This window comes from Micropterus dolomieu, linkage group LG23, assembly GCF_021292245.1.
Source record: "Micropterus dolomieu isolate WLL.071019.BEF.003 ecotype Adirondacks linkage group LG23, ASM2129224v1, whole genome shotgun sequence".
NCBI lineage: Eukaryota > Metazoa > Chordata > Actinopteri > Centrarchiformes > Centrarchidae > Micropterus > Micropterus dolomieu.
The window spans coordinates 11,907,795-11,931,749 of NC_060172.1; the positions used below are offsets into that span (position 1 = coordinate 11,907,795).

The window sequence follows — 23,955 nt, forward strand, 5'->3', positions numbered from 1 at the left end:
AAACCTTGCAGGAGTCTCACTAAACATCTGAAGGGAAAATCTACACATACCAGAATTTATCATGATCTACTCTAGTTTCTTTGCAAACTTAAGCTGATATCTTATAACATTTCTAACTTTATGCCTGCCGCTTATAGCAATCTTTTTAAAAATTTCCTAGTTATTCATGGAATAATGTCATTCTACTTCAACTAATTGGTTTAAATAATTTAGAAGAGCTCCAGAGGTATCCTTACTCAGAAGTCACCAGCAGATTGTTGTCTTACATGCAAGGATGAGACACACTTTGTCACAATGACAGAGTTATGGAGTCTGTTCAGGTACTCACACAACAAGGCAAAGCAAAAACTCAGTCCATCTTCCTAAATTATAAAAAAAAAATTTAATAATGAAACTTACTCTTTTTACATGTTAACTGCCATGTATGAGATTGAAAACTATGAATTGTATTTATCCTACCCTATAATATATTACATATATTATCTTTGGTAAATTTATCGCATAACCTTTTCTCCTTGATTGCTCTTTATAGCATTATGTAATGTTGGATGCAATGAGCAGCTTTCAGAGGGAATAATCACAAGTTGAGGAATCCTGGTTGAGATATACATGTTTTCATTCTGCCAGGGACCTTGTTATGTAGTAAAATTGAAAAATAATATCCAGTTAATTAACAATACAAGTATTTTAAATAAATTCCAACTAGATCTGCAACTATTCTGATAATTGATTAATCATTTGAGTAATTGTTTTGAGAAAGAATAAATGTGGATATTTTTCAAATTTCTTTACTCCTCTGTCAGTAACCTGATTATCTTTGGGTTGTGGACAAAGCAAGACATTTGAAGAGGTTATCTTGGGCTTTGGTAAAACACTGATCGACATTTTTTACCATTCATAGACTTAACAACAACAATAATAGACAATGACAATAACCGTTAGTTGCAGCCCTAACACCAACTGAATATTAGACTCCATCACACCGCTTTAAACGCGTAAAAATAAGTAAATCATAAAATGCTGTAATTTGTTTTATTAAATCAAGACATTTGTAAAACTTCACAACACCTGAAAACATGGTGGGTTGCGCGCAGTAGAACTATTGTAGGATTACACATTAGAAAGTAACACGCTGTACTGTATTCCTTTTCCCAGCAGTCAGTTGCCAGGCCGCATTATTACCAGTCAGGAGTGTTCACATTCCTTAATGTTATGAGAACATTACAAAATTACATTAAACAGAAAGGGCCAAAGACAGGCTTTAAAATCGCAGACAAGATTCATTCACATAAAATATGTACATCGAGTCCTATTCATAAAGGCCAATGACTTTATGAATATTTGTTGGTATAACCTGCAGAAGTTCCTCCTTTGGGGTAGCACAAAATCCTGACATTTATTACCATATAAAATATTTATGACAAAGTGGCAACATTAGCATTTATTTGGAGTCATGTTTCTGGATGAATCTCAATCAGCAGGTTTTTTTTTTTTTTTTTTTTACAACAGTTGAGTAGAAGTTAATTTAAGAATTGTGTGTCACATAGCGACAATTGACAATTCTTTACCCCTGGCTACGCTACTATTCCAAACAGCATCAACTTTAAGTATATCAGTTGGAAATTCTGCAATTTAAAAGGAGTTTAAATTTTAAACCATACATTTTCATAAAAAAAAAAATTAATTGAATGCTTGTGTTTCTTCAATCGCTCTGGCTGCTCTTACAGATCTCACTGATCAACAGAACATAAAAATCACTTTCCCCAAAAAAATTATTGAGAAAATGAGTTTAAAAATCCTCCCAGACAAGATCACCACAGTTTCTATTAGCAGACTGAATGGCATTTTGGTGTCATGTGAAACAACCGGTATGGATGTTTACTTAAACATTAGGTAATATTCCATCACGTTTTCAAGACTTCATTCGACCTTAAAAAAAAAATAATACCATAATTTGGTACATTCACCGCCCCCCCCAAACCACAAAAAACTATGATTTGTTTCAGAACACATACACATCTGTATGACTTCCATTCATGAGTTGCAGTCACACACCCCATGTTGCTCAGGAGGACTCTTCTCTCTTCCACACTATCACCATATTCTTATCACTAAGGGCCACCAGGAAGTGGAGCTCAGGGTCCATTGCTACACTGTTGATGGACGGGCCCTCTACCTGGCTGAGGCCCTGCCTTACTGGAGCCGGCCACTCCAACACCTGCAAAAACAAAGTAAAAGTTAGCGGCCGAGTGGTGAGCAAAGCAAAAGATATGAGGAAGAGTTACATTGGATGGCTCTCCAACTAAATATTAATGATCTGTTGCTAATGGAAAGGATAATATAAAACTAAATAAACCAAATAATCTTATAATCAATGGTTAAATGATCACTCCATTTCTTGATTTTTATCTTCAGGGCAAAAGAATAAAATGAATCTTAAAAAGGCTTTTTTTTTTTATTTTATTTTTTTTAAAGTCATCTGATCAATGATCCACTACCTTGTTTAACTTTGCTGCGATATAGTCAACATTAATTCATTTAGATGGATGGTGACAGCGCCACTTAAAGTACATTCATAAAAAAGTATAACTAAGAAGCTTTCAACATTAAGAGTCATAAAAAGTCAGCCTAGTCCCTCAGAATAAGCCACAGGGCTCTGTACATGAAGGTCATTACTGTTGAGCTATGGGATAATTATGAGAGCGCACACCCAAAATGTCAGTAATCATCCCTTATTATACTTAACTATGTAAGTATAGTCAGTCTGTAAACAATAACAGATGTTTACAATGGAGAGTTTAGGTAGTAATTTTACTGTTCACCACTCCAAATGCCTTCCAAATAATTTTGGCTGACCTCTGGGTTCGTTTTCAAACAGTCTAACAGAAAGAAAACTACACGTTCCCCAACATTATTATATGAAAGCAGAATTGTAAGTAATGGGATATTTAGAAGAGATGGATACCTTGGTGGGCTGTATGGGTTTCCCCGTCTGGAAACAGTTTTTCTCCAGGTTGGTGACATGGTATGTCCATAGCCTGCCTTTGTCATCACCACACACTATGTAAGCTTGGCCTAAAGAGAAAGGAATGAACACACACACACACACACACACACACACACACAGAGTAACATCAGAACACAGTTCAGACAGGCCTTTTCCTCTTTATGCAAACAAAAAAGCTCAATACAGTATACAGTGTCTCAGTTTGAGGCTGGATTGAAGTGGGACACACTAAAACAAAACAGGAGTCATTCTTCCGGGATTGGGACCATACAGGATTTTGTTCCCGCTGATTGGGAGGGGACCAGAGTATTTTTAATCTGTCATGTGATTCGGACAGGAGTATTTTTATGGGAGTGAGATGGGACTAGAGTGAAAATCCACTCCCGTGTCACCCTCTAGTTGAAGGGCACTTCTCTCTGACATTTGAAGGCAGGTGTTACAACAGGGAGAACAGTGAACCAATCTGAATTTACACACAATGGCCAGTGATCGATAATATGCGTTTGTTTGTGTTGAGTAATGCACCTCTTTATCGGGGCTACAAAGTAAATGGGTGATTTAAAATGGAACTGCTCATTTACACCAAACTATTTGTCCATACATTTTCAGACCACTTGTGCACCATTTCTGCTTCACATAGTTTAAATTAATTAATTCCCCCAGTATATTCATCAAATGTGGAAGGTAATTAAAGTAAAACATTCAAAAACAAACGGAAAAAAAAAAAAGATTGATGTCAAATTTTGTGTGTCATTTAACACTTTTGGCACCAATTACCAATCTACCTTTACTTGAGAATAAAATCAACTTCTCCGTGTACAATATTTACAGGACAAGCTACTGGACGATAAGAACGGCAGGTAAACTGATCTGGTGAGCGCAGGGAAACTGCATTCTGCAGCTTTTGGCACCCCTTTCTACTACCTACTAAACTCTGCAAGGTCTGCTTAACAGTATTTTATGTTCAACTATTTGGCCTAGATGCATAATTCTGGTCTCCTTTGAAAAGTCAGAAGCTAAGGAATATAAATCCATTGTATATTAATATATTTATTTTACTATTACAGACTACATGGAGATGCAATAAAGAAAAAATCTGATATTTTCATCCTCGCCTGAAAAAAACAAAAAAAAAACAGAAGCTATTATTTAATGCAATAAACCATCATAAGGAAGATTATAATGCAACTGAATATCTTCTGATACACCTAGAATGCAATTGTAACTGTAAATCTGATGAAAATAAACGTTATAAAGTTATCATTCAACATTTTCAAAATGTCCATATTTTGGTAATATTTACTGTTAAAATGTTGACTTAGATATCTTTAAAAACACTTTCTGTCCATACAACCAAGTTCCAAATGACATAACATTGAAATATTGATAAACACAGTAAATATTCATCAACATTCCTGTCACCAAAAGCACACCCATGCTTTACAGGCCTGTAGATAGAACGGAACATCCCACAGTGATGGGGGGGCATCAATCGAGCAGACCTTTTCATTTGGTACCATATCTATGCATCTCCAACGGGTCAACACTGTTAACTCAAGCGGCATGTTTCCTCTCTGCAGAAATGTCCACAGCAGGCAGGCAGCTCGCAGGAATTGCGCAATAAAATGGCGCCCACTTAGACTCTGAGCAACAACATCCGTGGGTTTTGGAGTTAAAACGTCAGAAAATATTTTTTCAATCAGACATTTTGCCCAGAGCACCGTTGCCCCCGGTATCGGGGGGCATCTGTTTTCAACAGGTTGGACAGTGCATATTAATGGACGTCTTAGCTTTTCAGCAATGTAAATATGCCAGAGTTAGCCGAAAGACTATTTTACATCTGTAGTCCCCGTCAGGTCATCACACTAGGGTACAAGGTAACACAGCTAAACATTGAAATTCGCAATGCAGCTCTACTAGTTAGATTACTTACCAGGACAGGTGTTGAGAGCCAGGTAGGGAATCTCTGTGTTGGCCCACTGCAGTTCAGCCAGAACCACAGCACACACTGACTTGCTCTTCTTGTCAGGCCGCTGAGCCTTGGTCCTGCTCCAACTCCACAAGTAAATGGAACCATGCATGTAGTTTTTGGAGGCTAGAGAACCACAATAAGTGCAAAATAGGAGAATATTGAAGCAAAATTAGGGACATGATCAGAAAGAAGGAAAAGCTTGTTTCATGTAAATTTGACTGAAATGAAGAAAACAGTTCTAATTCTGACTGATCAGAACTACAGCAAACATATCACCACAAGCAACAACATGGAAATTTAGCTCTTACAGGGCCTGAAGTTAGCAGGCGGTTTACAGTTATCGCATGCAATGTTAGATACACTAATGAACGGATAGACATAAGCCGCGTTTCCACCAAACGAACTATACCCCGGGAACTAGGAGCCTTTGGAGGAACTCACTGCATTTTCACCGAAGGGACCAGGGTCTAAATTTAGTTCTACAGTCTTTATTTTACCCCCCAAAAAGTCCCTGCTCGGGGTACTGGTACTTTGGGGGAGGGTGGGGCTTGCCTTGCAGTGAAATTCTGAATGGGCGAGTAGAGGCTACTGGCTTTAAACAGAGCATGTCAGGTGTTTTTCTACAACTGCCCTCTCTTTTCACTTTGTTTGCATACTACTATGCAAGCACAGTCAGTCAGATAGCACACCCAAGTCTCTCCAATGTCCGCCTGAGATCGTACGTCAGCATTATATTTATAGCTCAGAAAAAGCAGCATCCAGCAGTGTGTCTACAGCGAATAGCTGATGGAGTTATGCTAAATACTGGGTCCGAAGTTGTTTTAAGAACTTGATGGGTTTATCCAGTTTGTTATTAAATTTGTAACAAACTTTATCATACCTATAGTTTTTTTATTATATTCCAATCAAATCTGATATTCATTTATACATTTTTGCTCATGGATAGTGGTTACAAAATAATGATGCCTGTGCATCGCTTTGTACGGCAGCTGGTTAATTTGCCTAATGTTCGTGTGTCTTTAGACAATGGAGGAAATGCACACAACAATGGGCTGAAGGAACCTTTTACTTCCTTGAAAAGAGATTTGGGGACGCGGCTATAGAGAGTCGTGGCATTACTAGACAGGGACTAACACGAAATGTAATTATAGCGCCATCAAGTGGCCTACGAAAGTAATAATTAGTGAGGACATTTGTTTACTGAGGATATTAACATAAATCAACCAATTTCCACTTTTAGTGTAAGACATTAAAAAAAAAAAACACAATATAAATGGATATTACTAACTGAGGGTGCATACTTTCTTAGCTATTGTTAACCAAGTCTACAGTGGTATTGATGGTGCTGTAGACTCTGGTATACTGTAAGAGCCTCACTTACCCACTATGTCATCTGTAAGAAAACTCAGGCCATCAATGGTGTGGTAGTCATGGTCTTTGTCTTCCTTCTTATATATGGGGAAAGTTATCTCCATTTCTTTAGACCTAATGAGGGGGGAAAAAAAACAAAATAAAACCCTCACTTTATGGTACTGTCCGATCCACATGTATGACTTTATACCTTTGATACAAGAACACGAAAATATGCACACACACTGTGCATAAACATAAACGTACCTCTTTGTAGTGTTGTTGGTTCCGAGTTGTGTGTTGTAGCAGTGCAGGCCGTCCTCACAGGCAGTCAGGAGGTGCGAGCTGGGGGAAGTGGGGGGGAGGCAGATGTGCAGAGGCGTGGCGCTGATCTCTAACACCAGCAGCTGACTGGGGGGACAGACAGGGAAGAAATATTCTCAATATCACAGACTGAACTTCTGCTCCACACAGCTGGACCGATTACATCACATGCAAATGTACAGCTGAGATTTGTTCAGACTCCAAGAATTTTTATTCTAGCAGAAGACTAAAAGTTTGCTAATACAATGAATATCAATTACCAGTTCCTGTCACAAGATGTGTAGATATTTTCCAGGCAAAAGTGTGACAGTGTAGCTCAAAAGAGGCATTTCCACAAGACATGTCATGTACTTCATTTGGGAAATGTCATGTATTACGCTTAAGTTAAAAGGGCAATTCACTTAAAAGAGACTTGACCTAGCAAAAATACTCACACAACTTTGAAGTTGTACTGGCTGTCAACTCCACCAATATCCCACATCACTATCTTGTTATCGTATGATCCCGCTGAAAGACAAAAGGTGAACTGGTGAGACCACACACACAGTGAGGTGAATCATAAAAAAAAAATTTTAATAAGAGTGTTGATGTAGGATCAAATTAAGCACAGTGAAGATCCATTCAAGAATAAGCCCTCAAAAACAACACTCAAGAGATTAGTCTATAATGCTCAACAAGTGAGGACATGAGTATCATACAGCAGTGGCTCAACTGGTACAAATAGAAAGCCAATAAAATATGATACACCTCAACGCAGACTCTGATGGGTGTAGTGTGTCCAGTTGTGGTACTTACAATGGAATTATTATTATTATTCCACTTGTAACTGAGCACAATTATTCTTCAATCTGTTGGACCTCTGAAATGGGAGGCTGTCAAACAAGCAGAACTCATAATGTTGGTTGTTTATCTTTAAGTAGTGACCATGACTCACTGAAGAGGAAGTTTCCCTGGTTGTGGTTGAAGCGGAGGACAGACAGCGACTTGCGGCTGGCTCGGAACTCCCCGTAGGCCACGTTGTTTCTGGGGTGGATCAATTTGACCAATCCTCTCTTCCCACCAGCTGCTAGAATGGTGCAGTGTTGAGCCGGGGCCCCGCCTCCCCTGGACATCAACACTGTGGACCAGGCCAGGGAGAAGAACTCCTGTTGTGAGGAGCACATACAAACATCAGACAAGCAACTCAAGCTTACATTAAGATATGAATACTCAGGTTTATCCACACATAACCAGCTACAATCAATGAACTACAACTACAATCACTACTGACAACTGCAATATGAAATCTTGAATTAAAGTGTGCCTTGTCTGCAAAATTCCCGCTAGCGGCTAGACATTTCCTTGTAATTATGAGTTTTGTAAAGTTGAGATTTTGTAATTTTTTGTCCTTCCTTCCTCAGATAAATATAAGGTGTTTCCGTAGTGACAGTGTTCAGCCTCAGATAGATTTGAAAAGGATGTAAAAAAAAAAAATATTTTTTAAACGTCTCTTTCTCTGTGCATGTAAATGAAACAGCCTGCCCTTTACAGCAATATTATTGTTGACTTCGAGAATAGATGGAGCAAACCTCGCCAGGAACTTTGTACTTCTTCATCACCATCCCCGTTTCACAGTCGATCACACAGACAGAGTCTCCACCACACGTAGCAACCAAACGACATCCTCCACCAGCTCCTTTTTAAAAGAAAAGAGACATGGTTATAGGGAAACTTAAAAAAATAAAAAATCTATTTACAAATGTAAAACCTTTCATTTAGGCCTTGTTTCACAGGCCTTGTAGATGCCCTATATTTGAGCAACATGTTTTTCTAAATGTCTTACCAGTGGAATCTGGCAGCGAAGGGAAAGCACAGGCCCACAGCTGGGTAGAGAAGTCCTCTGAGCTGTCCCGTTTACTGTGGCACTGGAGGACGTGGAGAGGCTTCAGATGCACCGGCTGCTGGAGGAAGGAAACATGAACAAAGAAGAAGATGAACATGGGGAGATAGAAAGGTGGGGGGAAAAAAAGAGGATTTGACAATGACAATGTTAACATGCTGATCATTAGCAGGTTTTATGTTTCCATGTTCAATTCATTGGATAGGGAAACATTTGCTACAATTTTCAAACAAAGGCTGGTGGGAATTTTAGTTTAGTTTTGTAGGCATGAGGTTGAACAAAAGTATTGAACAAATGGAAATTTTGACCTGATGATGGCGCTAGATGAACCCACCATTTTTAATGCTGTCAGGAATAACACAACATTGAGTATTTTACATGTCATTACACCTGCTCAGTGACTGCAGTCGAATATTAAATTAATGTGCACTGTCCCTGTAACTGTATAAATACAATTAAAATAAATAAATAGTAGTATTAGATTACCTGCGTCTTGCTGCAGCTCTTTATTTTGGGCAGCATATCCGCATCTCTCTGCAGATCTGTGGCTTTAGAATTTTTTTCCTGTTTCATTTGAGCTTCATCATCTTTGGTTTGTCGCACTTTAGATGCTCTCCTTGGTGTCTCTGCCCTCACCGGTCCTCTGGTGGGGGTAGAAGGAGGCTGACCAGTCTTGCGGGGGCTCATCCTGTTGGTGTTGGTCTGGATTAGTGTCTGAGGTTTGAGGCGGAGACTGGACTTGCGGGGGCTGTCTTCAACTGAGGAGGCTGGGAGATCTGTGCGCAACTTTTTGCAAGGTGTCAGCCTTGTGTTGGTGTCCATTACTGAAGCAGTTTCTTTCCTCTTGGTAGTTGGTGAGACATCCTGAAAAAAGCAAATATACGATATGAGCTCTTTGTCCCGGTTACAGGTCATTACGTTCCTGTAGTGGAAGAGACCTATCAGTGACCAAACCGTGTGAAGGACTGATGTCCATTACTTTCTAAAGTCTAATGTACGGCTTAATTACAATGACCACTCAGCCAGATCTGGTATAGACAGCATGTTAAAGCAGGTCATCTTACACAGTTCTCTGTAGTATCAGTAGACTCCCTGCTCTCTGGTTTTTGCTTTGGTTCTGTCAGAGAGAACAAGTACTCCTTAGCCATGCTCTCCACCTGAGAAACAAAGGAGACAAAGAGACAGTTACTAAAAATTAGAGGAGGCAACACAAAAAAAGGGACCCAGAATTTCTCTAAAGACCGTGAACTTACTCTCCATTTGGTGAAGTCACTGACTGAACTAGGTCCAAATTTAACCTGTTGACGGGCAGTTTGGACAAACTTTGTCTCCAAGGTGGACATTTTCTCTGCTGTGATGGGATCTGGGAGCTGGAAGCTCTTCTCCCAAAGTGCAGTGATCTAAAATAACAAAAGACAGTTTGTACAAGTATAAGTTTGTACAGTTTGCATGGTCCTTTAAGTGTGAAACAGCTTAAAAGAAAATTGTTCTGTTCTGCCACATCTTCAGCAGAAATATTTCACAGACAAACTATTATGACACACATAACTTAGTGTAGAGTATAATACTGGATCACTGACACAACTGTCTTAATATCATAAAATAAAGCAAAATGTGTTTCATACCCTGGTCCTCAAGTTTTCACTGTAGACAAAGCGCAAGTGGTTGGCAGTAGTACTGACATCTTTACCATTGTAAATCCTCAGGTTGGGCAACAACACCATCAGCTTGTAATTATCACTCACCTGAGGAAGAAAAGCAACATTAACAAAGATAGCTTTACATGGCTTTGTCCAGTTGTTACAAGTGATTTATTCTTTCTATTACCGTTTCCAAAGCAAAGTAGGCTATAGCAGTAAATGGTCTGGTCTGCATTTGTGTAGCGCCTCCCTAGTCTTTCCTACCACTCAAAGAGCTTTACACTACATCACATTCAACCCATTCACACACATTCGTACATTAATGAGCGGAGGCTAAGGTGCCAACTGCCCACCAGAAACTCATTCATACACATTCACACACACCGATGGAACAGCACTCATTCACACCAGCAGACAGTTTTGAGTACCCACTTCACATAATCTGCATGTCTGTGAACTGTTGGATGAAACCTACACAGACAGGGCAAGAAAATGCAAACTCCACACAAAGGCCCGGGATGTGCTGGTGGGATCAAAAACAGGAACTACTTGCTATGAGGTGACATTGTTCACCACTGACCCCTGTGTCAAATGATTTCTAGCGAAGGAGCTAGCACAATAGTTTAATGCTAAGTGTGAACATGAATGCCAATGCCATGCCATATAATTTGATTTTTACATTTCTGCTCCAGAATTACTCTACCGAAACCCTAAAACTGACTGTACGCAAATACATTAACCATGTCCTCACAGTGATATAAAGATTGTCCTCCATCTTGAGCTCTTCCAAACCGCTCAAGGACTCCAGAGTGGTAACATCTTCCATCTGGTTGTCGCTTAGGTCCAGGTAGCGAAGCGCAGGCAGTTCCAGGTTCTTGGGTAACTCCTGCAGTCTGTTCCCAGACAGATCCCATCGCTCCAGGGACTGGAGGCGGGACAGCAGCCTGACTGGCAAGTCCTGATGCTTCAGCGCCAGTCTAGATAAACTGAAAAACAGGAAGTTTCAACTCAGTATTTTTACAAGATAAGATGGAACTTATCACAAGGGACATTGTTGTATGGCATTTGCAGTAGACAGTAAGTAGGAAAGAGTGCAAATATAAAATATCAATAAACAGAAAATCAATATAAACACGGTAAATGGAAACAGTGAGGTCGAAGGGCCAATGAAATTAGCTTGTGGATAAATCTAGCTATCTGAACCAATTCACTTTAGAATTTTGATTCAAAGCAACAACAACAGTTGTTATAATACTTCAAATATAAATTGTTTATTTTAAGATTAAACTGTATTTAATGGGTGTCATGTCTGGCCCATTTTTGATCTATTTGCTATCTTTAACTACAACGTGTCTGACAATACAACACAATCGTAAGGAGAATAAAACCATACTTACTTCAGTGTCTTGATTTGCTCCAGTTTGTTGGTTTTTGGAGAGCCTTTCTCCAGCAAAACTTTCTCATTTATTTTTTCCATTGATTATCTGTAGAAAGAACCACAATTCAAAAATGACGATACTAGAAAATCAATTGCAGTGCAATGGTGGAGTTTTAAAGAGGTAATCGCATAAGTGCCCTCTTCTGTTGAAAGTCTGTTGCACCCCTAATCACACAAAGTGTGCTCTGCTGCACTTTTAACAATAGAGTGTCTACATCTCTGCAGCAAGGTGAGAGTTTCATTTACATTTATTCATTTAGCTGACACTTTTATCCATAGCGACTTACAACTGCTATACATCTCAGAGGTCGCACGCCTCTGGAGCAACTAGGGGTTAAGTGTCTTGCTCAGGGACACAATGGTGGATGTCTCACAGTGGGAACTGAACCCAGGTCTCCCACACCAAAGGCAAGCATCTTATCTATGTGCCATCACCACCCCACAGTTTCAAACATTGGGAGTCAGCAGAAATGTAATTCTTCTATGTTACTCTTTAATTGCAGCAGTACTAAAAGATACACCACGAAGTACTTGACCAGTAGAGGTCCTCTGAAGCAATGTTATGATGAGTAGATCAACAGTTTCACTGATAGGCAGTAGGGGACAGCAATAAGGCAGCGAAGAACAAGAACATTTGCTTGCAAACATGGATGTACACAAGGCAGATTTCAAAATATGTATTAAAAATGAGCAGTGCAGCCACTATATAAGGATTGAAATGTTTTCAACAGAATGGTTAAGACTCAAAAATACAAGCAATGCATTTTGGTGAGAAACACTAAGCTCCACAGGGTACTGACCCATGGCAGTGGTTTTCAACCTTTCAGATGAGTTCAAGAGCCCCTTCATCTACTCCAACTCTATGTTTCAAACAAGAGGTTATTTAATACTATTACTATACATTGTCTCTATGGGTTCGAGTTCAAGTCTGCATGCATAAAACTACCACATAGAGAGGCCTTTGACTTCTCCGCTCATTTGCTTGCTTGTTTTCACATACTCACTCATAATACGTGGTGTCAAGGTGGAACCTGCTTATTGTTGGTGGTAGTTTGTAACGTTAGGTTACTGTGGCTATAAATATACTTAAGATTGACCACACATCACTTTGTAGTCCTATTCAGCTACTCCACTACTTTTCCACACCTCCTGGGGTACAAGTACCCCGGGCTGATGACTGAAAAGACTATGGGTTTTTAAAAAAAATCCACAAAAAAAGACACGTTCACGCTGAATGCATATTAGAGTGTAACGTTATACCACAGAGAGCAGATCATTTACCTGAATATGGTCAGAGACGATAACAAAACAACACTCACTCACTCAAATTTCAGACACAACTAACGCAGATTTTGTACCTCGAACAACACTAACTTGCAGGTAAGTTGTCTTACATTTAATATATCTGTATCTATGTATGTATCAACAAGCTGGAGAGATGTTTTTCTTGGAAACAACAGAGGTTAACGTAACGTTAGCTAACGTTAGCCACGCTGGAAGCACCGAGGACATATATTTGTATGTCTAGGCTACTAATTTAATATTATAAACAATAAATAAATTTTATTTTACTGGACATCCAAGTCGTTTAACTTCCATAAGAAAGCATTAGGGTTTGTGAATGAGTTAATATTCGTTGAAAAAGGTTACTTACCCGACACTTGAGCAACTTCAGTGAACTCACTACTACAGAAACTGAGATTTCCCGGGGAAAGTCTACGTATATCCGGTGGGCGTGGTTTAAACAGACCTGATTGGAGGGTATTTTTAACCCTGAGCTGTGCCTGTCGGGTACAATGTATACTAATGCCCCAAGCACATCTCCAGTGGGCAGAATATCTTTCTATCTTCTGTTATACAGTCTGCCTATGGTTGGCCAAGTGTAAAAATGTTTTTTATTTTAAATACATCCCTATACTGTATTATTTTGCCATTTTTTGTTAATTTTTATCTCATTTTCTTGTATTTAATGTTTTATAGGTTGATGCTGTTTTGATACATTTCTACATACCATTGGTGGAAGAAGTATTCATATCTTTTACTTATGTAAAACAGTAATTCAGCGGAAAAAAGTACGCTGTTGCTAGTAAAAATCTGCACATAAATATTAGTATCAAAATAAACTTAATGTACCAAAAGTAAAAGTAATCATAATGCCAATTATATATATTATATTTATGTGAACCAATATTATGTAACTTACTTTAATGTTGCAGCTGGTAATAATAATAATGATAAAAAAAAATGTATTTGTATTGCACTTTATATTTAAGCAAATCCCAAAGTGCTACAATATAAAAACGCATAGAGAGCATGAAAATAAAACAAAAGCAAGAAGGCAAAGGAAAGGGGCAAGAGTTCAATCAAAAGCTCTCCTAAAAAGGTGGATTTTAAGGCCTTTAAAAGCATCATGGATGCACTGGTGGGAAGGAGGGAGACCTTGTACACAATCCTGAGTGAGACAGGAAGCCAGTGGAGTGATTTGAGGATTGGGTGATGTGGTCGTGTTTGCGCACCTTAAACAGGATCCTAGCAGCGCTGTTCTGGATGCATTGCAGCTTCTGAATGCTTTTCTGAGGAATTCCGTTGAGGAGCGCATTGCAGTAGTCCAGCCTTGAGGAGACAAAAGCGTGGACAAGCTTTTCGGCATCTGTAAGAGTGAGTGTGGGACGGAGTTTGGCAATGTTCCTGAGGTGGAAGGTCTTGCAGAAATGTTTGATCTGAGCCTCTAAGGTCAGATGAGAGTCCATTTTAACACCCAGGTTGGTGGCTGATGTTCAAAGTGGAATATCTTGGCCAGAGAAGGTGATGCTGGTAACGTCAGATGACCGAACCTGGTGTGGAGTGCCGACTAAGAAGGCTTCAGTCTTTGAGCTGTTTAGCTGCAGAAGGTTTTGCTTCATCCACGCCTTTACCTCCTCAAGGCATTTGGTCGGAGTGGATGATGGCAGGCAGCAGAGGGGGTTGGGTTTGTCCTGAGGTAGAGCTGAGTGTCATCTGCATAGCAGTGGAATGAAATTCCATGCCGGCTGATGACATGGCCAAGGGGGAGCATGTATAGAATAAACAGGGTGGGGCCGAGCACTGAGCCTTGAGCGACACCACATTATCTATCAGAGATTTAGCCTCTCCCAAGGCAACATGCTCAGTTCTCCCAGTGAGGTAGGATAAGAACGACTCATGGACAGAATCAGAAAGACCAATAGTGCAATGTAGATGTTGTGGTCCACAGTGTGAAAAGCTGCAGTCAAGTCCAGGATGATGAGAAGAGATGGGGAGCCAGCGTCTGAAGTCATCAGCAGGTCAGGTAAAGACGGAACTGCTGGGTAGCTCAACTTATAATAATAGATCACACAATTAGTTGATTTATATTTTGTATTAATAATCTAGATCTGCAAAATAACTAGCAACTAATGTTGGCAAATTAATGTAGTGAAGTAAAAAGTACAATATTTGCTTCCAAAATGTAGTGGAGTAGGCTAGAAGTAGCCTATATAGTAGCGTAAAATGGAATTACTCATACTCAAGTAAAGTACAAGTAGCCTACCTCAAAATTGTAGCTTAATGAATTAATTTCAGTAGGCATATTTGAGTAAGTGTGCTTAGTTACATTCCCCCACTGGTTTGCAGATGAAATGCTTGTGTGCAGGTGTTGAAATGTTTGTTAGTGAAGAAAATATTAACTTATGTATCAAAAAGTCTGAATTCATGCTTCATGCTGCAACTTTTAAAATGCTTGTTTTCTGAATGGTGTTCAGTTCGATTAGGACTGGGCTATGCTAATTGTAATTGCTCCATCAGTATAGTCTAAATGAACATCTAAATTACACATAGATATCTAACTCACCAATTATTTAACTTACAGGCATTTGAAATCTATGACATCAGCTGTGCAGCCATATCAATAAAAGCCTACTACTAAAAGTGCAGACTTTGACTTTGTCATACTATTGATTTCAATATACTGCTGTTTGTTTATAAAGCAATGAATGGTTTAGGGCCGAAATACATTTCTGATCTTCTGCTACGTTATGAACCATCCAGACCTGTCCCCAGACTCATAACTAATCATGGAGAAGGAGCGATTAGTGTTTATACACCATATATATATATACATATAACTCTTGGAAAACTGCAGGTCTGCTGAAACTCAGTTCTTTCAAATGAAGACTGAAGGCTCTTCTTTTTACTTCTGCCTTTTATTGAATCAAATTACACTTCTGATTAATACCTTACACGTACTATAACTTTTACTGTCCTTAAAAATGTATTTGAATGTCTTTCTTATATTTCCCAATGTCGCTTTTATGTTTTATATAAAGCATTTGAATTGACTTGTTGAGTGGAGCTACCGCCAGCGTTTCAGGAGCAGGACCACACATCAATCAAACCACTCTCTCACTTCCATAAATACCCAGCTAACCCATCTCCTCTTCTTCGCTCTAGTACTCTGCACACCCCCCTTCTCTACCTTGTTCCGCATCTAACCCCTCTTCTCCATAGGATCATGAGGGGGTCTGTCGTGCACGGGAGCTACAGCAGATCCTCCCTACGGCAGCTTCCCCACAACACCTTGAACACAGTGACCAGCATTGCATGCTTGATTGTTATTCATCAATAGTGTATAAACGTATTCATTGGTGCTGTGGTCCTTGCTAGTGAAATGTGCTATAAAAATAAACTTGTCTTGTCTTACCACCTACTGAATGTTCACTACAACTCAGTTAAATTAAATGTTTTCTATGCTGCAGATACTGGTGACTCATTCAGGACCATCACTAACAGCTTCTGTGTTGGGGTCTCCACCGTCTCCAATATTCCAATAGTCCCTGATGTCCTGACTGCTATTTGGGACTGCCTTGTAGAGGAGATCATGGCTGTGCCCACTGTAAGTGCAGTAAATTGTTTTATTCTTTACTTATAATCCTTTATGCAAGTACTTACAAGAGTGCTATTTTTCTCCTTTTATTATGTCTTACATATTGTTTTAAATCTTTAAACTGTTCCCTTTTTATTATTGTTCTTGTTATTCCAGTCTGTCCACATGTGTGGGGTTTAGGTCAGGGATGTGGGGTTGTTGATTGTTTTCCTCACTAGCTGTTCTTCTCCTTTCTTGACTGGGACCAGTCAAGGATCTTTTGTTCCCCAAAACATAGATGCTCAGACTGTGTAAATGATCATGCAGCCCTTTGCTCTGGGCCAGACGTTAGTGACTTAGGAGACAGAACCTCTGGTCCAGCTGATTTTGTTGTAGTACTTCTCTGTTTATTCTCTTTTGTTAAATAAATTCTTCAAAGACAACAGTTCGTTGTAACTCAATTATTTGCTCAACTTCTCACCAGGAATATAATTTCCACGACACCCACCATAGAGGAGTGGAGGTCAATAGACATAAAGAGCTGTGGAAATTTCCTCTCTGCTGTGGTGCACAGTAGAAAGCATGTTATGTTCAAAGCCCCTGCTAACTCCGGATACCAGTTCTTCAACTACAAGGGAACATTCTCTTTAGTTCTCTTGGCAGTTGTTGATGTCCAATATTGTTGACCAACTCAGCGTGTGCTATATTCACTGCAGATGTTGTGACTGGAGGTATGACCACAATTAGGAGCCATTTGTACACCGGAGACAAAATCATATCATATAAACAGTACCTGAACTTTTAATATCAACAAAATATCAATCTCATGACATAAAGAAAGGCACATCAGGTTGTTTCCTTTATGTATGTATGAATTTAAAAAAAAAAAAAAAGAATATAAAGAATTTACAAACATTTGGAAACATTTTAATCAAACAACATGCTCATACTTTAAAAAAAAAAAAACTTGTTTATAATGAATTTGTAAAATAAATAAGGAACAAAATAAATTTAGAAAAAACAAAGCAAGGTTCATTCCCTGCAAAGACTACTGCCCTGACAACCTTATTCATGGGTTCCACATTGAGCACCAGAGTGCTGGCTTCATGAATAAGCTTGTGAATTTGACATATTCCTTCTGCTTGAGTGGCAATCTCTTCAGGGAAGGAACCAGGCTTTGAAGGAAAAGCGCATCTCTGAGAGAGGAGGTTGGACAGGTGCAGCAGGCCTCCTCAGGACTTTGAGAAAAAGCCTCTCGATCTCCATTTCATTCCTCCTAGATCTCTTTTGGTACGTCCTCCTCACTGTGTGAAAAGAGAACATCATATTTTGTGAAACGACAGCATTCCCTCAAGGTATCAGTTTAAATGATACAGACAAAAAAAACATGACTCAAACATGAAATAGTAATGAACACAGTACTTGTCACATTGAAAAACATAATATCATGCAGACGTTATACCATAAAAACAACTGATATCATGTACACACCTGTTGGTGGGTTCTCAGGTGTTGCAGAGGCAGCAACACCACTTTAAGCCTCACTGCCTTCCAGTGATTGATCTGAGTGACAAAAATGCCTAGGTTGTTTGTTTGCTATATGTATGATTTGTCTAATAGAAACAGTCATTCTAGACTTCAGAGTCTATTAGAGCAAATCAAGTATTAGTATGCTTGGAGTAGTAAGTATTTCTATTTTTTTCTGATGAACACAGCTATAGGAAAGCTTTTAAAATCAATTTAAACATTTAAAGACTTTCCTTTTGATAATCTAAGCCTCGTTTCACAGGCCTTGTGGATGCCCTGATAAATCTGAGCGACATGTTTTTCTAAATGTTTTGAACAGTATCAGTGGAATCTGGCAGCGATGGGAAAGCACAGGCCCACAGCTGGGTAGAGAAGTCCTCTGAGCTGTCCTGTTTACTGTGGCACTGGAGGACGTGGAGAGGCTTCAGATGCACCGGCTGCTGGAGGAAGGAAACATGGACAAAGAGGAAGATGGACATGGGGAGATGAGAGTTGAGAAAGAAGAGACTTTAATGCCATTCTGATAATACCGATATGTGGTCATTCAACATTACTGTGTAGAAATAAAGCTGACTTGCATCCAATTTCACTGTTCTGACAGGTTACAGCTACATTAGCAGCCCTGTGAGGCTGTATTCTTACATCAGCACACAAACATACTGATCATTAGCAGGTTTAATATTTCCTCGTTCAAGTTAGTGAACATGGACCATTAACACAACGTTGAGTACTTAATAGCAGTATTTAGATTACGTGTGTCTTGCTGCAGCTCTTTATTGTGGCCAGCGTCTCAGCATCTCTCTGCAGCTCTGTGGCTTTAGAATCTTCCTTCAGTTTAATCTGAGCTTCATCTTTGGTTTGCTGCATTTTAGAACCTCTCCTGGTTGTCTCTGCCATCACCTGTCCTCTGGTGGGGGAAGAGGGAGGCTGACCCGTCATCCTGTTGGTTTGGGTTGTTCTGGAGACATCCTGAAAAAAAAGGAAAAACACAATATGAATTTTAAACCAAATCCAGGTCTAATCATTTGTCAACATGCTTAATTTTCTTTACAGTGCCTAGATTATATAACTCACCACTAAGGTACTTTTAAATACGTTTCATTCTTAAATCCCTGTATGAATTAAGAATCACAATGACTTGTGCATGTTAAAGAAGGCCATCCATCAAAATCTTACACAGTTCTCTGTAGTGTTAGTAAATTCCTTGCTCTCTGGTTCTTGCTTTGGTTCTGTCAACGAGAACAAGTACTCCTTAGCCATGATCTCCACCTATGAACCAAAGGAGACAAAGAGACGGTTACTTAAAATTGCAAAAGGCAACACAGAAAGGGGGCCAGAATTTCTCCTAACATACGGAACTTGCTCTCGATTTGGTGAAGTCACTATCTGAACTGACTGATATTTTTCCCCATACAGACAGTGATCCTGGAGTTTTACTGGATATGCAAATCGTTTATCTTCCATAAGAAAGCATTAAGGTTTGTGAATGAGTTAATTTTCGTTTAAAAGATTACTTACCCAACACTAGACTTCAGTTAACTCACTACTGCAGAAACTGCTATATAAATAGATAACTTATATATACCAGAATGTAGATATTCAAAGGTTACTGTAACGTTTTGAGCTTTTAAAAATCAAGATCTTTACGATGATCTTTAATCAATGTGTGTTAATTTTATCATTTTTCTTGTATTTATTTATTTATTTTACAGAGCATTCCTAGGATGCAGGCATAGACAGGGAGGTGGGGTGGGATGCCTCTGAAGCCTCTATGTGAAGCATTAACGTGTAACTTTAATGTTGCAGCTAGTAAAGATGGGGCTAATTGTATTACTTCACATAGGCAACTGCTGGGCAGCTCAACCTATAATAATAAAGTAGTTAATAATAATAATTCAGCAAAGTAACTAGTAGCTATAATGTTGGCAAACAAATGTAATTGAGTAAAAAGTATAATATATGGTTCCAAAATGTAGTGGAGTAAAAGTATAAAGCAGCATAAAATTGAAACACTCTAGTAAAGTAGTAGGCCTACCTCAAAATTGTAGCCTATTTAAGTACAGTATTTGAGTAAATGTACTTAGTTACATCCCCCCACTGGTTTATACATATGAAATGCTTGCATGCTGGTGTTAATGTTAATAAAAATAAAAATGAGTTATCGTCACCTTTTAGTTTCCAGTAGAAAATGGTTAAATAATCCTTTACAGCGCGTGTCGTTAGGTGGTGCTATTTATCTTTTTTAACAGGTTCGCCACCTACCTACCAACACACGAAGAAGCTGCAGGATGATGGCTCCTGACAGTGGTGACGGTGTTACCTCATGCGCTTGTAAAGGCATTCGCCGGTGTCTCATATGTGAAAAGTTAAAGGGAAAAGGACGATTGGAGGCGAATGGTGCAGAGGTAAACATATCTGACTGGAAACTGTATTTTACATTTTATCAGCAGCAGGAAACGGACGCTTTTTGCTGATAGCGCCGCTCACATAAAATAGCAACGGATGTCCTCGCATGACATCTCATTATCTCTCCAAAAGTTAATTACTGAACAAACGTGTACGGTCTCAGTTCTCGTTATAACACGATGCTGTGCTACAGTATTATTTTGTTAGTACGACTATCTTATCTCAATAACTAACTTTTTGTCGTTAACACAAGATACATTTTTATGTCGTACCCAGAGGAAGACATTGCAGCTTCTAGTATATATTGGGCCCAAGTTACTTCTACTGCTACTGTAACTTTAGTAGTGTAGTCGTAGTACTCGGGTGTGCAGGAGTGGCACATACATGCTTACAGCCGAATCAACTCACATGAGGAGGATGCATTTTAGTATATGTCCAGCATGTCCCCTAGAAAGTATCTTGGTTTGTCTTTCTGGACTGCAAGTGACTAATGTTAGGCACCTCTCAGGTTTGTGAGACAGACATTCATTCATTTATTATTTAATACTGTCAAATTGTGGTTCATCATCAGAAAGGACAGGAATGCCATGTAGTCCCAACGCTACTGTTTTGTTTATGTCTATGAAGATTGTGCATCATTTCCTATACGATCCTGAGACGAGGCTTGCCATTCGCAAAGATGACAAGGCTGTGTCCTTCCCTTTTCCTGGTGTCTTCCTGTGGGAGGACTTCATATCAGAAGAGGAGGAGAAAAAGCTGACATCCACAATGGACCAGGATGTGTGGAATGAGTCCCAGTCTGGTCGAAGGAAACAGGTTAGGTGGAACACATGCAATTCTCTGAATGTCATCAGCATGCACACACAAAATGACTGAGGCCAAACTATATCTATTGGGCTCACTTTACTTTGTATTTGGTTTTCCGGGGTGATGCTACCCAGTAACAAAATAACAAAGACTTGAGGACAAAAGTCACATACTGTTGTTTCACAAGTAGTTTGGATACTTTGTTACAAACCTGCTGTACTGGCTTTGGGTAGTCATACCTGTAATATCTGTAAATTTGTTTTGCACCCAACGTCATTTTGTTAAACTGCGCTTGCCAATGTCACCATTTTTGTAAAACACAGCTTCTGTGATATCACTCACAGTGCTCTGAAAGGGCTTTGGCTAAATCTAAATGTCCACATTTGGACTTGCAAAGTTCTTTGGTGGATTGTATTGTACTGAGACTTGTCTACTCGTGGACGTGGATATGTCCAATGCCAATATCTTGAGCCTGTAATCCATCTCTTGAGTATTTTTCTGAATGGTTAGTAATGGTTTTCACATTGGCAGTGTATGAATGGGTTCTGAAGGGTCTTCTGCTTAATAGTACAAACGAGATGGGCTAGATAATTGTTGATTGGCAGTAACACTTTGCCTTACTAACTATGCAGATTGTAACATATAAAACCAAATTATTTGTGCACATTCTATAGGTAATAACCATCAATCAATTACAACCAACTTATTGGTAGTTTGCCGCAATTTATATCCTTATAATTTATGGACATTATAATTTAGGGTTGTTTGATTCAGTCAGCGACACTCCCTGTACACCCACATGTATTTTTGTATATTATGGTTGATTAGTCAAGTAGTAGAAGAATCATAAATATAAACTACATAAATAAATGTATTCTTTTTTTTATTATTATTATTATTATTATTATCATCATATTCTTATGAAATAAACAAAAGGATTTTATTATTGTTGCAGGACTTTGGCCCAAAAGTTAACTTCAAGAAAAGGAAAGTGCGCATAGGTGGCTTCAGTGGACTCCCTGCTTTGAGCCAAAAGCTAGTTCTCCGAATGCAGCAAGAGCCAAGTCTAGCAGGCTTTCAACCAGTGGAGCAGTGCAATCTGGATTACCATCCTGAGCGAGGATCCGCCATCGATCCACACCTAGACGACTCCTGGCTGTGGGGGGAACGCCTGGTCACCATCAACATGTTATCAAACACTACACTCACTTTGTCCCTCGAACAGGGTCTACCGGAGTTGGGACTAGCAGAGGAAGTCCACATAGCTGTGCATCTTCCTCGCAGATCTTTATTGGTGTTACACGGTGAGGCACGGCATAAATGGAAACATGCCATTCATAGGGAGGATGTTCATGAGCGCAGAGTTTGCAGCACCTACAGAGAGCTGTCTGCAGAGTTCCTAACTGGAGGGCAGCAGGCAGAGCTGGGAGCTCAGCTGCTGAACATTGCTTTGAGCTTCCAAGGAACTCCAATATAGGCCTATCCGAAGAGGAAGGCTGTACTACCAGACGTGAGGGTCCAGACTCCTTGAACGTGTTTTAAACTTTGACATTTGGCTAAGAAGAAAAGGGCCACAATTCTTGGCTGCATGTTGGTGTAGCCTTTGAAATGCAACAGCCCTTTTGTATTTTGTTGCTTTGAATTGCTAACTCTAAAAGAAGTGGACACTGAAATGGGATACACATTTGGTCCTGTGGCTATTTGACTCACAACTATCTGTCTGACAAAACCCTAAAGCATTTTAAGGGCTTTGTTACACATGTCAACGGCGGTATGAACAGTTGTTGAATGTTTAAACCGGACTAAGGAGAGCTGTTGTTCACCAGATTTGGAAAATATTACCATAGTAGGCACAGCTAATCAAGAAACAGACGAGTGACCGATAAAATACAAAAACAACATGTTTTTTAGTAAGGTGTAATCACGAACAATGATCCTTCAGTTAGATTCTCTAAGTCTTTGGATCTTTATTAGAAAGAAAAGGGTGAACAACATATTTTTAAAATCCCAAGAGATTTTAATGAATTGTTTTCTTTGTGCAAGACTCTCTACATCCTCTATAAGAAGATTAAGTGATGACATCCATCCACCAATGTGTCCCTGAGCAAGACACTTAACCCCTAGTTGCTCCAGAGGTGTGCGACCTCTGACATATATGGCAATTGTAAGTTGCTTTTGATAAAATAATAAGTGTGTAAATGTAAATTATATAAATGTAGTTATTACATGCCAGAGTTTCTGACCCACTGTCCTTAACAAATGCAGTTATCTTTGTTAGTAGCATGAATTTGCACTTGATACCACCAACAAAAGAAATATCAAAGATTTATTATTGATACAATAAAAAATGCTACCAGAATAAACTGGTTACCTTATACTTATAAACACATTTACAATATGTGTCAATTTAAACAAAAACTCTCCAAACCACAAAAATGAATAAAAAGATCTGTCACCTGAAGTAATCCTGTGTAGCATTTTCCTTGATTGTCCTAACTGCTTTTCTTTCATTTTTAAAGGTTGCCAGTCAGTTCCTCAATTTTTGGATGTATAGGGTGAAAAACATATGCAGGGGGCTTGTAGACTCAGCCCTAGTTTCTGTTCTATGACTTCTAATTAAAAAGAAAAACTTTTCCTGCCATATACACTTTGCCTCGACTTTTATATGTACAATGTGTTTGTTGACAGATGTAAGAGATTTCATCCCAGCGTGGCCAGCTGTAATGTAAAAACATGGCATTAGGAGC

At 39.1% G+C, this 23,955-nt stretch overlaps 3 protein-coding genes and 1 long non-coding RNA gene across 6 annotated transcripts; 2 read left to right on the plus strand and 2 right to left on the minus strand.

Annotated features, from left to right (window-relative positions):
- Positions 1-1,018: 1,018 nt before the first annotated feature.
- lrwd1 (leucine-rich repeats and WD repeat domain containing 1) lies at positions 1,019-13,310 on the minus strand. Of its 2 annotated transcripts, none has more exons than XM_046039050.1 (16): positions 13,265-13,310; positions 11,570-11,656; positions 10,924-11,158; positions 10,158-10,277; positions 9,786-9,932; positions 9,597-9,689; positions 9,019-9,396; positions 8,476-8,590; positions 8,222-8,328; positions 7,588-7,798; positions 7,088-7,160; positions 6,597-6,740; positions 6,361-6,464; positions 4,941-5,102; positions 2,966-3,075; positions 1,019-2,218 (listed from the first exon to the last, which is right to left on the minus strand). In XM_046039050.1, exons 2-16 carry the CDS (start codon positions 11,647-11,649, stop codon positions 2,066-2,068), a joined length of 2,232 nt encoding a protein of 743 aa, XP_045895006.1. In that variant the 5' UTR covers positions 11,650-11,656; positions 13,265-13,310; the 3' UTR covers positions 1,019-2,065. The 2 variants fall into 2 exon arrangements, with proteins under 2 accessions (XP_045895006.1, XP_045895005.1); XM_046039049.1 differs by having other exon boundaries at positions 8,476-8,593.
- LOC123962756 lies at positions 12,879-18,579 on the plus strand. Its single transcript, XR_006823053.1, has 3 exons — positions 12,879-12,990; positions 16,362-16,498; positions 18,315-18,579. It is a non-coding gene; the product is annotated as an uncharacterized LOC123962756 (long non-coding RNA).
- On the minus strand, positions 17,468-20,297 carry LOC123962755 (leucine-rich repeat and WD repeat-containing protein 1-like). 2 transcript variants are annotated; one of them, XM_046039053.1, is made up of 5 exons: positions 20,164-20,297; positions 19,172-19,264; positions 18,749-18,964; positions 17,960-18,432; positions 17,468-17,772 (listed from the first exon to the last, which is right to left on the minus strand). In XM_046039053.1, exons 2-4 carry the CDS (start codon positions 19,253-19,255, stop codon positions 18,298-18,300), a joined length of 435 nt encoding a protein of 144 aa, XP_045895009.1. In that variant the 5' UTR covers positions 19,256-19,264; positions 20,164-20,297; the 3' UTR covers positions 17,468-17,772; positions 17,960-18,297. The 2 variants fall into 2 exon arrangements, with proteins under 2 accessions (XP_045895009.1, XP_045895008.1); XM_046039052.1 differs by having other exon boundaries at positions 17,960-18,435.
- alkbh4 (alkB homolog 4, lysine demthylase) lies at positions 20,284-23,849 on the plus strand. The gene is made up of 3 exons (XM_046039051.1): positions 20,284-20,400; positions 21,029-21,217; positions 22,164-23,849. The coding sequence occupies exons 1-3, from the start codon at positions 20,284-20,286 to the stop codon at positions 22,683-22,685; spliced, it is 828 nt and encodes a 275-aa protein (XP_045895007.1). The 3' UTR covers positions 22,686-23,849.
- Positions 23,850-23,955: the final 106 nt, after the last annotated feature.

Excerpts from the sequence above, each read along its gene's own strand:
- LOC123962755 (XM_046039052.1), bottom strand. The coding sequence starts at position 19,255 with ATGGCTAAGGAGTACTTGTTCTCGTTGACAGAACCAAAGCAAGAACCA. Across the intron at positions 18,965-19,171 it reads CTAACACTACAGAGAACTGT|GATGTCTCCAGAACAACCCA; the intron begins GTAAGATTTTGA and ends CTTTTTTTTCAG. Across the intron at positions 18,436-18,748 it reads AGAGCTGCAGCAAGACACAC|CAGCCGGTGCATCTGAAGCC; the intron begins GTAATCTAAATA and ends TCCTTCCTCCAG.
- alkbh4 (XM_046039051.1), top strand. The coding sequence starts at position 20,284 with ATGATGGCTCCTGACAGTGGTGACGGTGTTACCTCATGCGCTTGTAAA. Across the intron at positions 20,401-21,028 it reads TGGAGGCGAATGGTGCAGAG|ATTGTGCATCATTTCCTATA; the intron begins GTAAACATATCT and ends ATGTCTATGAAG. Across the intron at positions 21,218-22,163 it reads AGTCTGGTCGAAGGAAACAG|GACTTTGGCCCAAAAGTTAA; the intron begins GTTAGGTGGAAC and ends TTATTGTTGCAG.
- lrwd1 (XM_046039049.1), bottom strand. The coding sequence starts at position 11,649 with ATGGAAAAAATAAATGAGAAAGTTTTGCTGGAGAAAGGCTCTCCAAAA. Across the intron at positions 9,933-10,157 it reads GTGAAAACTTGAGGACCAGG|ATCACTGCACTTTGGGAGAA; the intron begins GTATGAAACACA and ends TTGTTATTTTAG. Across the intron at positions 2,219-2,965 it reads AACCCATACAGCCCACCAAG|GTGTTGGAGTGGCCGGCTCC; the intron begins GTATCCATCTCT and ends TTGTTTTTGCAG.